This window comes from Pholcus phalangioides, unplaced genomic scaffold (assembly GCF_987345545.1).
Source record: "Pholcus phalangioides strain wild (caught in Gottingen) unplaced genomic scaffold, Ppha-v1.0 ptg000015l_1, whole genome shotgun sequence".
Taxonomy (NCBI): Eukaryota; Metazoa; Arthropoda; class Arachnida; order Araneae; family Pholcidae; genus Pholcus; species Pholcus phalangioides.
In genome coordinates, this window is record NW_028301608.1 from 1,216,716 (window position 1) to 1,230,698 (window position 13,983).

The 13,983-nt window shown below is 32.8% G+C and overlaps 1 protein-coding gene across 4 annotated transcripts in view; it reads right to left on the reverse strand.

The window, feature by feature from the left end:
• Nucleotides 1–3,170: 3,170 nt before the first annotated feature.
• LOC149075207 (uncharacterized) overlaps nucleotides 3,171–13,983 on the reverse strand; it is a 49,422-nt gene continuing 38,609 nt past the window's right edge. The window contains exons 16-24 of one of the 4 annotated variants that reach the window (XM_089242488.1): nucleotides 13,810–13,926; nucleotides 13,129–13,185; nucleotides 12,396–12,443; nucleotides 10,049–10,141; nucleotides 9,651–9,791; nucleotides 8,444–8,606; nucleotides 6,982–7,076; nucleotides 4,765–4,868; nucleotides 3,171–3,733 (exon numbers count right to left, since the gene is read on the reverse strand). In XM_089242488.1, coding sequence (XP_089098614.1) covers nucleotides 3,479–3,733; nucleotides 4,765–4,868; nucleotides 6,982–7,076; nucleotides 8,444–8,606; nucleotides 9,651–9,791; nucleotides 10,049–10,141; nucleotides 12,396–12,443; nucleotides 13,129–13,185; nucleotides 13,810–13,926 — 1,073 coding nt within the window. In that variant the 3' untranslated portion in view covers nucleotides 3,171–3,478. Of the gene's footprint in view, nucleotides 3,734–4,764; nucleotides 4,869–6,981; nucleotides 7,077–8,443; nucleotides 8,607–9,650; nucleotides 9,792–10,048; nucleotides 10,142–12,395; nucleotides 12,444–13,128; nucleotides 13,186–13,464; nucleotides 13,927–13,983 lie in introns of all 4 variants that reach the window. The other 3 variants (XM_089242487.1, XM_089242490.1, XM_089242489.1) reach the window with 3 other exon arrangements.

Consider the following 13,983-nt stretch of genomic DNA (forward strand, 5'->3'; position numbering starts at 1 on the left):
GGCCAAATTGTCAAATATGGCTGCTTCATAACTTTGTGAGTTGCACAGCTTTTCGTTTTTTCCAACCTAACTCGTCAATGGCAGCAAAATTGCAGTATAGTGATATGGCCAGAGTTGGTGTTTTGTGAATTAGTAGACAATCCTGCTATGGCATAAAGTTAGACACCACTCAGTGCCGTCTTAACGCATGGGCCCACCCGGGCAACTCACAAAAATGAGATCTGATCGAAATTTTCTAGGATTTGCCAGGTAGGGCCTCCAGCCCAGTTGGCCCATGACACTCTTAAGACGGCCCTGACACCACTGCATTAAACTAGTGCATTTCCTGAATCCAAACAGAGAAGGATATTGAAAACACTTATCTTTCTAATCAATTGCATACGTATAGAAACAAAATGAAAAATCCATTGATGAAATAACTCACATTGTGAAGGCATGTACATTTAAAATTCTCATGCAGAACATTTGAAACACTTGAACGAGTGACTGGGGACCAATAAATAGAAACATAAACATTGCAAAAAAAGTTTTATTTACAGATTTACAAAGACAACTTGGAATCGTAAGATATTAACGGAGGCCATTTATTTTCAAATGAGAAAATAAATTTGAATAATTTTTTATTTATTTTCTAATTTGGGCACATTTCTTTATTTATATATATATATATATATATATAAAAGTATGTTTCAAAAGCACTTCATTTTGAGAAAATCGTGATTTATTATAAAAGAAGAAAAATATACTAGGAGAGAGACAAAAGGTGATTAACAATTCATATTATACACAAGGCTTAAAACATGTGGTGACTTTTATTTGCAGCACCAAAATAACATCAACAAATGATCACGACTTAAGTAATAAAACATTTCAAGGAGAAAAATTAATAACTTTGAGAAATAAAAGAGTTAATAATATTGCATAGTCTGTTACTTTTTCATAACAAAAACTAATCATTCAAGTGCTACAAAATATAGAGTTATTCAGATCCAAAATAGCATAATGCATTTCTTAGATTTTGAGCAGCATTGATTTTTATGCTTACTTTTAAGATCAATGGATTGCGAGTTGTTCCAGGATAAAGGGACTCTCCTATGTGCCCCACATATATACAGTAAAACTTCCTTAGGCAGCTACCTCTATTCCCTGGTCAGTTTTTCCCACAATGAACAATAGGCTCCATAGATATAATACAAAAATCACCTCTATTCCGTAGTCACTTCCTTATAGATAAGAGTTTAAAAAAAGTTTTTGAGAGTTTTTATCTTCCCAATGAATTCAGAGCTGGCAGTTCTCTTTGTATAACCTTATAATCTTTATACATTAGCATGAATGCCTTATTAGATCAATAGAATTTTCTGTTCACGTGTCACACAATTGGGTTGGAAACATTTATAAATAGGATGACAAAGGCTAATGCTACATGGTTTCTGCAAGTTGATGAGACAGTTTAAAAATTTGCTTCCAGGCTGAGAGGGTAAACCAGACAAATAACCTAGAACTTTTACTAAATAGGTTTCTGGCTTTGTGGATAATTTCTTCCCATTTTAGCATGCAGAGATTCCGTAGAATAACAGTGAGGGAGTAAAAGAAATATAAAGAAAAGAACATGCGCAGCACTTGCTATAAAACAGATCTCCGAGATAATATAGATAAAGAAATTGATCGAATGATTTGTTATTTCAAGTGCTGCATAAAGTACAGTGAAACCTCGATACACATAACGATACTGGGCCAAGAAAAAATATTGTTGTAGAGGGATTACCATTATATGGAGAGGCAATATTATCATCACACGTCATCAAATTTATACGTTGGCAACTTTTCTAAATTGACATTCTTAGTATCACCAAAAAATGTGCCTTTGATTATTTACTTGCTGCAAAATATTTAAATTGATTAGCTCATAAAAGAAATTGTTAGACGTATTGTTATATAGATGCCCCTGTAAAGGGATTTATCGCAATACATTTTAGTTTATCACACAAAAAGTGTAGCAATACCGAGCACTTTTGATGATTAGGCGGTTACTATATATGTCCAATACCGATATTATTAGGCATCCTTGGAATAACTGAAACATGTAAGATGAAGTAAAAAATATATAATAATAATAAACGTAGCGGTGTCAAAATTCTTCTAAAAACATATTGTTATAGAGAGGTTTATCATTGTAAAGGATATAGTTGTATCAAGAGAAGTTTAACACTACAGATTACAGGTTATTCCAAACAAGATTTGAAAAAATACAGTTGTGGAGGGATTTATCATTGTATCAAGTATTGTTGTAGCAAGGTTTAACTGAACGTGTATCTATTTTTTGGGCATAAGATTTTTTTGTGACATTGAGAACCATTATTTTACCTGCCCTGAAAATGTGTTTTTCTTGTCATACAACCTCTATTTGGCAGTCATCTCCGCAGATGGCTACTTTTTGCGGAATGTCGAGAGTGGCCGTCTTAGAGGAGTTTCACTGTATATATATATTATAAAATATATCCTAAATAACCACATTAGCAACTTCCCATACACTGGTATAGCAAACAATATTTGAAAGTATGGTAGGACCTCTTTTAAATGGTCTAATCAAAGGAAAGCTGGTCAAGAGATTATCCGGTTAAACAAGCGAGACAGAAACTATATAATTTATATTTCTTGGAACACCTACTATTTTGCCTACACTTATGCAGCATCTACAGGGTGATTATAAGTAAAACCAACAATACTTAGACATATGTAGCCCCATTCTGATGGAGGTATTTTGATGAAATGGTACATAAGATATATAGACCATGGCAAAGAGAAAGATGAAATGAAAAAAAGTTAAATTTTGGACCACCAGGTGAAAAAGTGGCATTTTTTATTGCAGTTATATTTTTTCATGGTCCAAATAATGAATAAAGCAAGTTTCAATGAAATGCGTCTACAACAACAGAAGCTACATAGGTTGGAGTACTGTGTACTGTCAGTATAATCAAGCTGAGTAGTACAATTTATACGGAAAAGTTGTGTGAAGAGATACTGATGTTATAGGAAAGAAAAATTAATCTCTGTGAGGGCAGAGATGACTTTTTCTCTTCATTGAAATAATACACACACAAGAAAACTTGAATGAATATCCTTGGATTAAAAAATAAACATGAAAAAAATGCATAAATTTCAACCAAGTTACAAAAGATATCCAGTTTTATTTGCAAGAAAAAAATTCAAACTGAAAATGACAATAAAAAGAGCGTACAATTTTTTGTAGATGCATACAGATTGGAATAAAAACGACCTATTTTTGAAATAGAAGAGTTGAAGCGGCGGAACACACGAGTATGTTTTCAATCAAATGATTAGAAGAAACATTACTGATTTTTTAAAAAAATATAGATGTGTAAACATTTTGGAAGTTCAACAGAAAAAACGAATCAAAACAAAAAAGTATAGACATAATAAACTAGTAGTTTATAGTATAACTCTAGAACAGTGGATGTCACGAAGCATTGGCTTGTAGCACTCCTGTATCAAACATCTGGTACCTCGTCATGCCACCTGCAGTATATGATTTGATGCAACAGTCTAGCATAGGATACAATGAAAACCCGCCACTTTCAGACGTGCCCAATAATCCGAGAGATCCCGAAGGTCTAGCATTTGGACAAACTTTCCACAACATCGAAAGCACTGAGTCTGCGGACACATCATCTGAAAGTGCTTGTTCTGGAGTAATGCCATGGAAAAAGTTGAGCTGGAAATACATGTTAAATGAAAACATCATCATCAGTTATATAATATTGTGTTTACAAAACATAAAAAATAACAAAGTAGCAAAATGAATAAATATTAATATAAATAAGGTTGACATTCAAAAATCTGGCCATAGATAATCTGGTTCCTTCAGAATTCCGAGTGAGTTTTAAAATTTATCGCAATCGTGTGAAACTGTCTATTTATTTAGTTGAATTAAAATTCTGTTCATTTGGTTTTGGTGTGAGCATTAAAAATTCATTTAGTTTTTTTCACATAGCGTTTAATTTTTTTCTATTATGCAGGTATTGTTTTCTGTTAAATTTATCCAGCAAGCATATACAATAGACACCTCTCATTAGAATTACAGATAATGTTATCATTTGGGTATTGTTATCAGTTTTGTCAAGTATATTTCCCCGCAAGCGCAGTTGAATTTTTTCTTTTCTGAATTCAAAGTTGTTGAAACCTTTGTTAGTACAGAATGGATCAATATCATAACATGGGATTTTTTTTGTTTATAACGTGATCCCCCACATATTAACAAGGGAATCAGCTTGATCCGTAAAGGGAATTTTACTAATTTATAGTTATAAGAATTCAGTTCACCTATAGCAGAAACTCATTGATCCTATTACAACAGATGTCACTTATTATGGACAACTAAAAATAAAGTTATAATAAAGAGTGTTTATTCTTATCTGACAATTTTTTTCATTTCCAAGCAAGCAGCTGAACATTTATAAATTGTTATTAACAAATAACTTGATCAACTATATCAACAGGATAGTGTAAATCATACATAATACATTTTGAGAAACTATATTCTTTATTATAAAGCAGTGGTTATAAACCTATACTAAAACTACCAACTTCCCGGGGATTGCCCAGCTGTTCTAGGAACATAGAATAAATCAGCAAATTTGATAAATAAATTTTAAAAAGAAGGCCTAAGCATTCAGGAGACAAAAAGGTGCAGCTGCTATGAAGAATGGAATGAAGTAGCACAAATATTTGAGCTCAATTTCTTACTGCATTTTCTTTCCACAAAAATGCGTCAATATTGACCTTTGATCCGTCGTGTAATGTAAATGTTATCAAATATGTATACATCATCTGTGGTGAGAAAGGTTGACCTGGAATAGAGTATAATTATGAAAGAAACAATTTATATTTACATTCATAAACAAAACTGTCACTTGTGGGGCATAAAAGAAATTTTCTGGGAGCCTATGACCAAAATTTACACAAAACACCAAAATAACTTTGTCTCATACATTGTGCAATTCAACACAGAGATGAACCGATACCTTGCATATAAAACCATATTTGATATCTCTCTCTTTTTTATATACAAGGTGTCCTGTAAGTGCTAGCATGGGCTATACATGGGCTTTATCTCACCAACCATCCATCGTAGAGGTATGGTTCCAATTTAAAAAATACTCAATAGGTACTCAAAAATTATCCTGTACCAGAGAGTGAAAATACAGTATGTAACAAAATAAAAAAAATCTAAATTTTTATACAGTTCCAGTGGTTGTCCTGTCTCTGCTGATGCAAAAAAAAAAAAAAAAAAAAAAAAAAAAAACCCACCAGTTTCTCAGTACAATATTCAGAGATATTCAAATTCAAAAAAAGGAGGAAATTTGGGAGGGGGGGGGGGAAGGAAGGAAACAGCGTTAAATATGCAAAAACCATTTTACCCACATTTGGCAATTGACACTATTCTTTCCCCAATTTCCTCTATTTTTCAAATTTGAATATCTCTGAATATTGCACTTAGAAACATGAAATTGTTTTTGTTGACACCAGGAGAGACAGAGGCAACAACTTTCTAATTGGAAGTTGGAGCACAGGGGAACCACAAAAATTTAGATTTTTTTAAATTTTGTTACACACTGTATTTTCACTCTCAAAACTGGTACAGTGTAATTTTTGAATGCCTGTTGAGCATTTTTTAAATTGGAATCATACCTCTACGACGGACGGTTGATAAGATAAAAGCAACATTTACCCTATATAAATGTAGTTTAGAGAAAAACAATTACTACCACTACTTAACCATATGTGCACCTTGTGCACATCACTGCAGAATTTCTAAAAAATAAATGCCGAAACGTGTGTGTGTGTGTGAAAACTTGAAAAACTAAATGTAGAAATGTTGGTATGATTCATATATTTTCAAAGAATTAAAAAAAATTGATTTATTTCATCATTACAAAAAATTTCCCTGGATAATCAGTCAAAATGTTACAATTTCTTTCCATCTCCTAATCCTAAAAATGTTCCTTTGCACCCCTGGTTAAGAACCATTGTGCTAGCAAAACACCTACAATTTCTACAACAGTTTATCATCAGTGATTTTCTATAATTTCTTTAAAGATGGAGATATGTACATTTTTGGTGGATGTCTAAGGCCACCCACAGACATTATCTCTCATATAGACACCTCAATACCCTGTCAGCCATTTCTAAATTATTGATCTCGCTCATAAACACCAGTTCGACCTATTGCTCTCTCACCATATTTCGACTTGATCATGCAAAAAACCTGTGAAAAATTTTCTCAGCAATGTCAAATAAAATTTGTTAATAAAATTTGACATTTAAACACTGTTCAGAATTTGAATTTTTACCTCTGAAGGAAATCTTTGCTATTATGAACCGTACAGAGCATATACTCTGTCTATGTTTGATCTGGATGAAAGAGGTTCTGTAAGGTTGATGAGACGGTACTCTTCGCTCAGTCAGCAGGGAAATTATGCGACTCACTAATATTTGGCAGACATTCAGAAAATTCTGAAACTTTTTTTTAACAATTTAGTAGATCAGGATTTACAATTTGATACTGAATTGCTGTTCCTCCATACCACTCCTGGATAAATAATGAGCAGTATGATAAGTCTCAAATTTTGCCCTATTCATGCCATGTAATTTTTAATCTAATATAAGGACCTGAAAATATCATTCTATCCATTACAACATCCACACTCATCTCATTTTTTGCAAACAAAGTGAAAAAAAAAATCTGTCTCCAACTGTGCTTCACCTATTGTATTCCAACAATTAAATTAAATTTTCAACATTCTTATTTAATAATAATAATAATAATTTAAAAACTTTTGATACAAAATGGCCATCAAATATAACGTTTATTTTCCATGGAGCCATGGGGGTCATTATAATAAAGAGCATCGACTGTTTACACCTAATGCAAGAAAAAAAAAACGACATAAGTCAACTTACCTGACTGTGATATATGAGGACTTTTGGGACATTTGTATAAAGGCACACCGTTTCTTTCCTCAAGGACTTCGGCTTGAGGGTCAGCATCCTCGGTTCTAATTCAAAGAAAATATTTTTGTGATGTGAAGTGATGAGCAAAGATATATGCATGCATGTGAAGTAAAATATCAAACAATGAAAATGTTAAGGAACAATATATTGTTTTTAGGATATTAGGCTGTAATGTTTGAAAGTTTTTTCCCTTTTGACGTTTCGTTTTTAACAAGTGGCAAGCATTCTCAGGATTAAAATTTCATTACAATATAATAAGGATGATTTCATTTGTAAATGAAAAAATACTTCTGAAAAATTTCATACGAACTACTGTAATTACCTGCATGTAGTCAGCAATAGCCTATGATCTGAATATAAACATTTTACTTATCAATAATGAAATCTTAAGGGCATGGGTTCTTAAACTTTTGCCACCTGCAGCACCCTAGAATAGTTAAATAGATATTTTCACTTACAAAAAGAACCACCCAGAGAATAAATTGCCACACAAACTGATATATTCAGCTTGCTGCGACACCACTGACACAGGTTAGCTATGCCCCTAGGTGCTGTGACACACACTTTGAGAAACCCTGGAAAGGGAATAGAAGGTGTGTCAAGCGATCTGTTAAAAAGTTATTTTTAACAAATTAGTTTTTAAAACAATTATTTCTTCTCAAACCTCTCTCAGAAACAGAAAGCTGCGTGTAACGCACTAATGGTATTTTAACGTATTAATCTGTAGATCACACACAGGAAAATACGATAATTATAGGCAATCCCATCACAGCGGTGAAGTCTTGACTGAAAATAATTAAAAAACCTCTTTGTTACAATAATAGGTGCCAATTCCCAGGCTCAAAAAATCTTTATAATGTGATGAAATATTTTGCATGGAAGAAAACATGTCATACAAATGAAAGGGAAAACTGGGAGAATTTCTTGGACTGCATAAGGTGACCATATCACATGTTTGTCCAGGATGTTTATATTTTTTTTGCCACTCCGATTTTTAAAAAAAGTAAAAATGTCCCCTATTTACAGTATTCTCAAAGAAGCCTATTTGAATTTTTTCTTTCCCTGAAATAAAGGCTGAAAATTCGTTTGCCAATTTATGAAAGAAAATTATGACTATAAATATGAATATTGTACACATAATTAGAAATCCCAATTCCCACATTTTTCCTTAGGTAACAGGTCAACTTGGGATTGCAAGGACTGAAAGAGTTCTTTTTTTAGGGATTTTTCATTTAAGAAAGAAGCACAATAAGAATTTTTTAGGGATTTTTCTATAAATAGACAAAAATTTGGAAGCATCGACACCAATGCAATAATGTGCCTGAATTGTTCAACATTATTTTCAAAATCTTAATTAATAAATGTGAATACGCAGAAGAATGTATTTTTACTGATTTAAGAAGTTACTCACAGGTGATGACAATGAGGACAATACAAACGAATAAGCTTCCTAATCGACACTGTTTCTGGCTTCACTTTTAAAGCAGCTGCAATCACTCTGAACTTGTATGGAACAGAATGATTTGAGATGTCAACTAATTTCATGGGTTTCACATTGGAGTGACCTAAAGTTTCTGGGAGAAAAAGAAAAAATTACTGAGTAAAATATAGTACATTATCACACCTAATTAGTTTTGTTTTGTGCCATATGTATAATACTTTTGAATAGACAGTCGAATCCCGCAATAACAAACACCAAGAGATTGGAGAAATCACTTTATTAAAATGAAATTTCGTTATAAAGAAATTCCTGGTTCTTGCATTGCTCTCAAGTGAACTTATCTGGGGGATTAGAAAGTATTCTTTAACACAAGAGCTTTGCTATAAGAGTATTTGTTAATACAGGATTTGACTGTACAGTCAGTCACGAAAGTGTATATACACACCCTTCAAAAAATCCTAATATTCTAATCATTACTGGCACCATTTAGTTTCAGCAAAATTGTCTTTCAAGACTAATATTAAACCACACATGTACCTAGTCCCCATTCCTCTGCAGAATTTTAATGAATTGGTACATGTTGGAATGTGCATATATTTATTGTGAACCTAACGTGAAGTTTGTTGCAGTGTAATGCTTGTTATATGTGGTGGTGTCCTTTGCCATCAATTTTTCTAATTATGAGTGAATTTCCATGATTGAATAATTGTAATATTGTAAGCCTGTTGTTCTATGAGAGAACTTTTTAAAGGCTCACATTCATGCTTCAAACTTAGGAACCACAGAAAAATAACTTCTGTCAACAACCACTGTAGCGATGGCGATGTTTGAACCTGGATCCTCATGATGCGAGTCTGTCACTATGACCACTCAACCACCACAGTGGCACATTTCAAGACTACACCACTACATTATACCAGTTTTTTTTAATGAAGATGTTATCAATTCTGGAGAATGGCTGCATGTACACTTTTGTGACTGACTATATGTCTATATGTCTGAAGTCTAGCATCTTCATGAAGTGGCCAGACATTGGTAGGTGGTGACCACTTCACAAACATATTTGACTTTGGGCTTAGACCGTAACATATATATAAGCAATTGATTTCATCGTAATTAAATTAGATTGAAAAAAATGTAATCAATGACAAAGGAAAACAAATTAATAAAGAAATACCAGTCACAGTCTGGATATTCTTCCACCACTCCTCTACTACGTCTTCAGGTGGAATCTCAGGAGGCGGCTGGGGATGACCAAATATACTGTACTTTGCTGGTGGTCCAAAGCCTTGGAATTGGGTAGGTCGCAGAAGAATATCTGCATATCAACATTAAAAAGACAAAATTAACTGGGAAAATTGAAATAGACTTTCTTAGACAAAGGGCCATTGTTTTGGTATGAGTTCTAGTTAATTAAGGAAGAAAAGATACTACAGTATTTCTATATACTAATAATAAACATGGAAGAAATGAGACTCAAAACTTATGTATAATGAAATAAATTCCTTTTAAATACATATTTCAAATACCAGTCCATATCTCAGACCCGAAAATTCATTTTTTAAGGTACATTACTTGGGATGTGGTTCTGTTTGCTTTGAGTTGGCTGCTGGCTTGTTGATGGCACTGCCCCAGCAGATTGAAATGATACAGATGATGATGATGGAGCTTTGAAAGTAAAAATCAGAATAAGCCAACAGCAAATCGAAACATAACTTAAAATCTATAATACAATATTTATCAAAACTTGCAATTGCACCAAAAAAATTAAACGTTGCCCTCCAGGCAGGACAATCAAAAATTCAACTCCAAATAACAACAATAATAAAAAAAAATCAGGATTATGATCATAGAACGTAATTTAAAAATTTGTCTTGAGAATTCCACTTTACACTCTAAAACAAATTGGGTTGAGTTGAAAAAAATCACTGATTGTAGATGGAATGAGGTCAACTCTCCAAAAAAATTAATGAAATATAAGTGTCTAATATTTCTGGAAAAAAAAAGACTATGCCCATGTTTCCCACACTTTTTTATCTTATCAAACCTTTTCGAAAAGGGGAAAAGAATAGTGTTCTGTATGTTAAACATCCTTTATGCTTATAACCACTTCCATGTCCCACTGGCCTGTTTCATCTTTCCCTTAGGGAAAATACCAATCATCTAGGGCCGGATTAACCATTAAGCAAAATAAGAACATGCTCAGGGCATCAGAAAAAAAATGGGGCATCACAAAAAGTTACCAAAATGTTTTTTTTAAGGCAGAATTTTTTTCCAGTGCAGAAAAAGGGCAAAAAAATCCTAGAATTTCCAACTGATTGTATAGTTGAAGACCCCTTCATCAAACGAATGGCACAAATGCAAAAAACTAATAATACTGCAAAATAGAGATCACGCTAATGCAGAGATTCTGGAATGAGATTTCATGCAATTTCCATAAAGTAAGCTTGGGCCTTCTTAGCATCATAGGGCCATTGGGCAAATTGATTTTTCCAAGGCCTCTCTACCTAGCTAAAAATACCTGCCTACCAATTTGCATGCAAACTCTCAGAAATTGTAAACAGATCTAATTGTCATGAAGTCATCGGCCTGTGTCCAGGTGAGACCCAAGCATCACGAGTAAGCCAAGTTCTACAGAATAAGGGACGTGAAGTTAAAAATGTGCAAATCTTTATGAGTCATTATTGGATCAACTGCATAGTTTCAGGGAAGATGCAATGAATAGGGAGCGAATGGGCGATGATAAATTCAGGAGCGTTTTCTTATTGTTAATTATTATTACCCATGAGGGACAGTTTTATTGCACCTCTAGTGTATAAGCCGCACCAGTAAAATAATCCTGACAACTCCCTGCTGTGTTCCCAGCCTGATGAAATACATAAAAAATAATGGTTTTCTCTGCTAATCATTCAGTCCTGAGCGCTCTTAGTTTAAAATTTCGCATAACTTTTTTTGGAATGTTTGTAATTATTTTTTTCTTTCACCACTGATTCTGTGCTCCTTGAGTCCGCATAGGTTACACAGCCTAGAGCCTACTTATTAAACATTTTTTGAGGAAACACAACAGAAAAAAATTATTGACAAGTGCAGTCCAAACGGCTGAAAATTAACTTTTAAGTCAATATTAGCTGCTGGAGCTTCCATATAATAATGAGATAAGTTATCTACAAAAATATTAACTTCTAAATGCGTAGCTTCTCGTATGTGTAACAGGTTTTTTAAACATTCATTACCGCAGCCAGTTTGAAGATAAATATTCAGAATTGCCTTCGCATATGAGGTGTGGTCATATTCTTTCCATTTTATACTCTGAATTTACTGGTAGACGTCCCAATTAACGACAACAACTCTTTGTTTGTTGCAGAGCATGTGTGGCTGTGATTTCGTTTTTTTTTTTTTTATTTCAAATATTTTGTTTTCACATTTCATTTTCTTTTACCTTGAAGTTTGCAGTTTGAATTTTTTTCTCATAGTTTGAATCCCAAAGGAAGGAGTTATAGAAAGTAACATTACTTCGATACCTTTATTTTATGTGAGGTTTTTGAGGCTTTGCACGTCTTCAATAAGGCCAGCATAAACAGTATGATTTGAAACAAATTTTTTCAAATGATTTTTCCAGCTTTTAATACGTGTCATTAACTATGGAAAAACTTATCAGCTCAAAAAAAAAAATTTATTATTTACAGGGAAAAAAAATTAACTTATTATATACTTGAGCATTCAACTATGAAGAACATTAAACATCCTAGACTTTATTTTTTTAAGTAAATAATTTTTTGCATCTTGCATTTGTATTTTCTTCATTTGTCAAGATGAAAGGAATCCTGGAATTTGCTTGTTTTTGACCATCTGTGAAATACGGATAGAATTGCAACAAGATAGACAAAAACTCGATGCTTGAACAAATGAGTTTGGTAATTACCGTTTGTAACAGGAGGTTGAATTCTTTTGTTTATTTCTCGATAAGAACCTGTAAGACACAAGAGCAATAAAAGTATAAAAACATGACCATAGGAAAAAAATGAAAATACTACATCAGAATCATCATAATAAAATCTTTTAAAATCAAATACTCACATTAATGAAATAAATAATTTTTATTCTTTTCAAATTTATTCTGTTATTTATACAGTCAGCGATTGCTATAACGACCATGCATTATTGCGACTAATCCATTGTAATGACCGGTATGATAAGTCTCAATTTTTTTTTCTTATTCATTCCATGTTATTTTTCATCCAATATAATGATCTACCAAGACCATTTAATCCAATAAAACATTGGAACTCGGCTCTGTCCCACCTTTTTTTTTACAAAACCTGTGATATTTATTTGCTAAAATTGGGTTTGACCTGGACTCTTCATACTGAGGAATTTGGTACATACGTGCATGCATGTAATAAATAATTACAATTTTATTACTTTTTCTAACCTGATGCATTTCCATTCCAACTGCTTGCATCGTAACAAAAAATGAATAATATAATTTTTTATTCTGCCCAAATATGAATTCTTTTACAAAGCTTTTTTTCATGCATTCAATATAATGTCGATTTTTTATGGAACGAGGGTGGGGGTCATTATGACAAACACACATTGATTGTATAATTAAATAATTGCTTATATTAAGCAAAATATTCTCAATATGAGATCACCTCCAAATTCCTGCGTACTGTGCCCAGGCTCGATTCCAGCATTCACAATTGAGATTACTAAATGGGTTAGAACAATGCAAAAAATATCAATTTCAAATCTTATGCTCCAATGTTTTATCAAATGAATAATGTTTTACCTTTTTTCAATATATTTGCAATGAAGATCATACAAGATTAATGACCAATAGCGAGGAAAAAAAAGGTAACAGCTGATATGGAATAAGAACAGTTAAAGAAAATACCTTTGTTTAAAAAAATAGGAGGAGAAAAAGTTGTCATGGAGAAAATTAGGGAAGAGTTATTATTTATTGAGGTATATGAAATTTGATGCCATACCATCTTTTCTAGTGCTTGGGGAAACATGGCTAGGCATACAAGCTGCAGTAACTTGAGGAACTGATGCTGTTGATACAGATATCTTTGATGAGCTTGATGTTCCAGGATCATGGAATAGTGTTTGTTTCTGTAATTTACTTACATTCTGATGGTCATCAGATGATGATGTTGAAGTATCTATACTAATTGTTGCAGGGTTTTTAGGTGTCACATCGTTTTTTTCTGTATTTGAATTTTTGGGAAAGTTATTTGTTTGAAGCGCAGTTTCTGATTGGAAATTCACTACATGTGTCTGATGGAAGCTAGTTCTTTGATTAGAGGAATCAGCACAAGAATTCTGCATACCATCATCATGATCTTTAGTAGAAACACCTTCGTTTAAAATGGGTTTAGGATGGTGAATCTTGGACACTATACCAGAGCTTTCAGGAACATGGTCTTGGAAGTGCTGTTGCTTGCCTCCTTTGAAGAAAAGTAAGAGTAAATTAGAAACTAATGATAAAAATAAATTCCAAACAA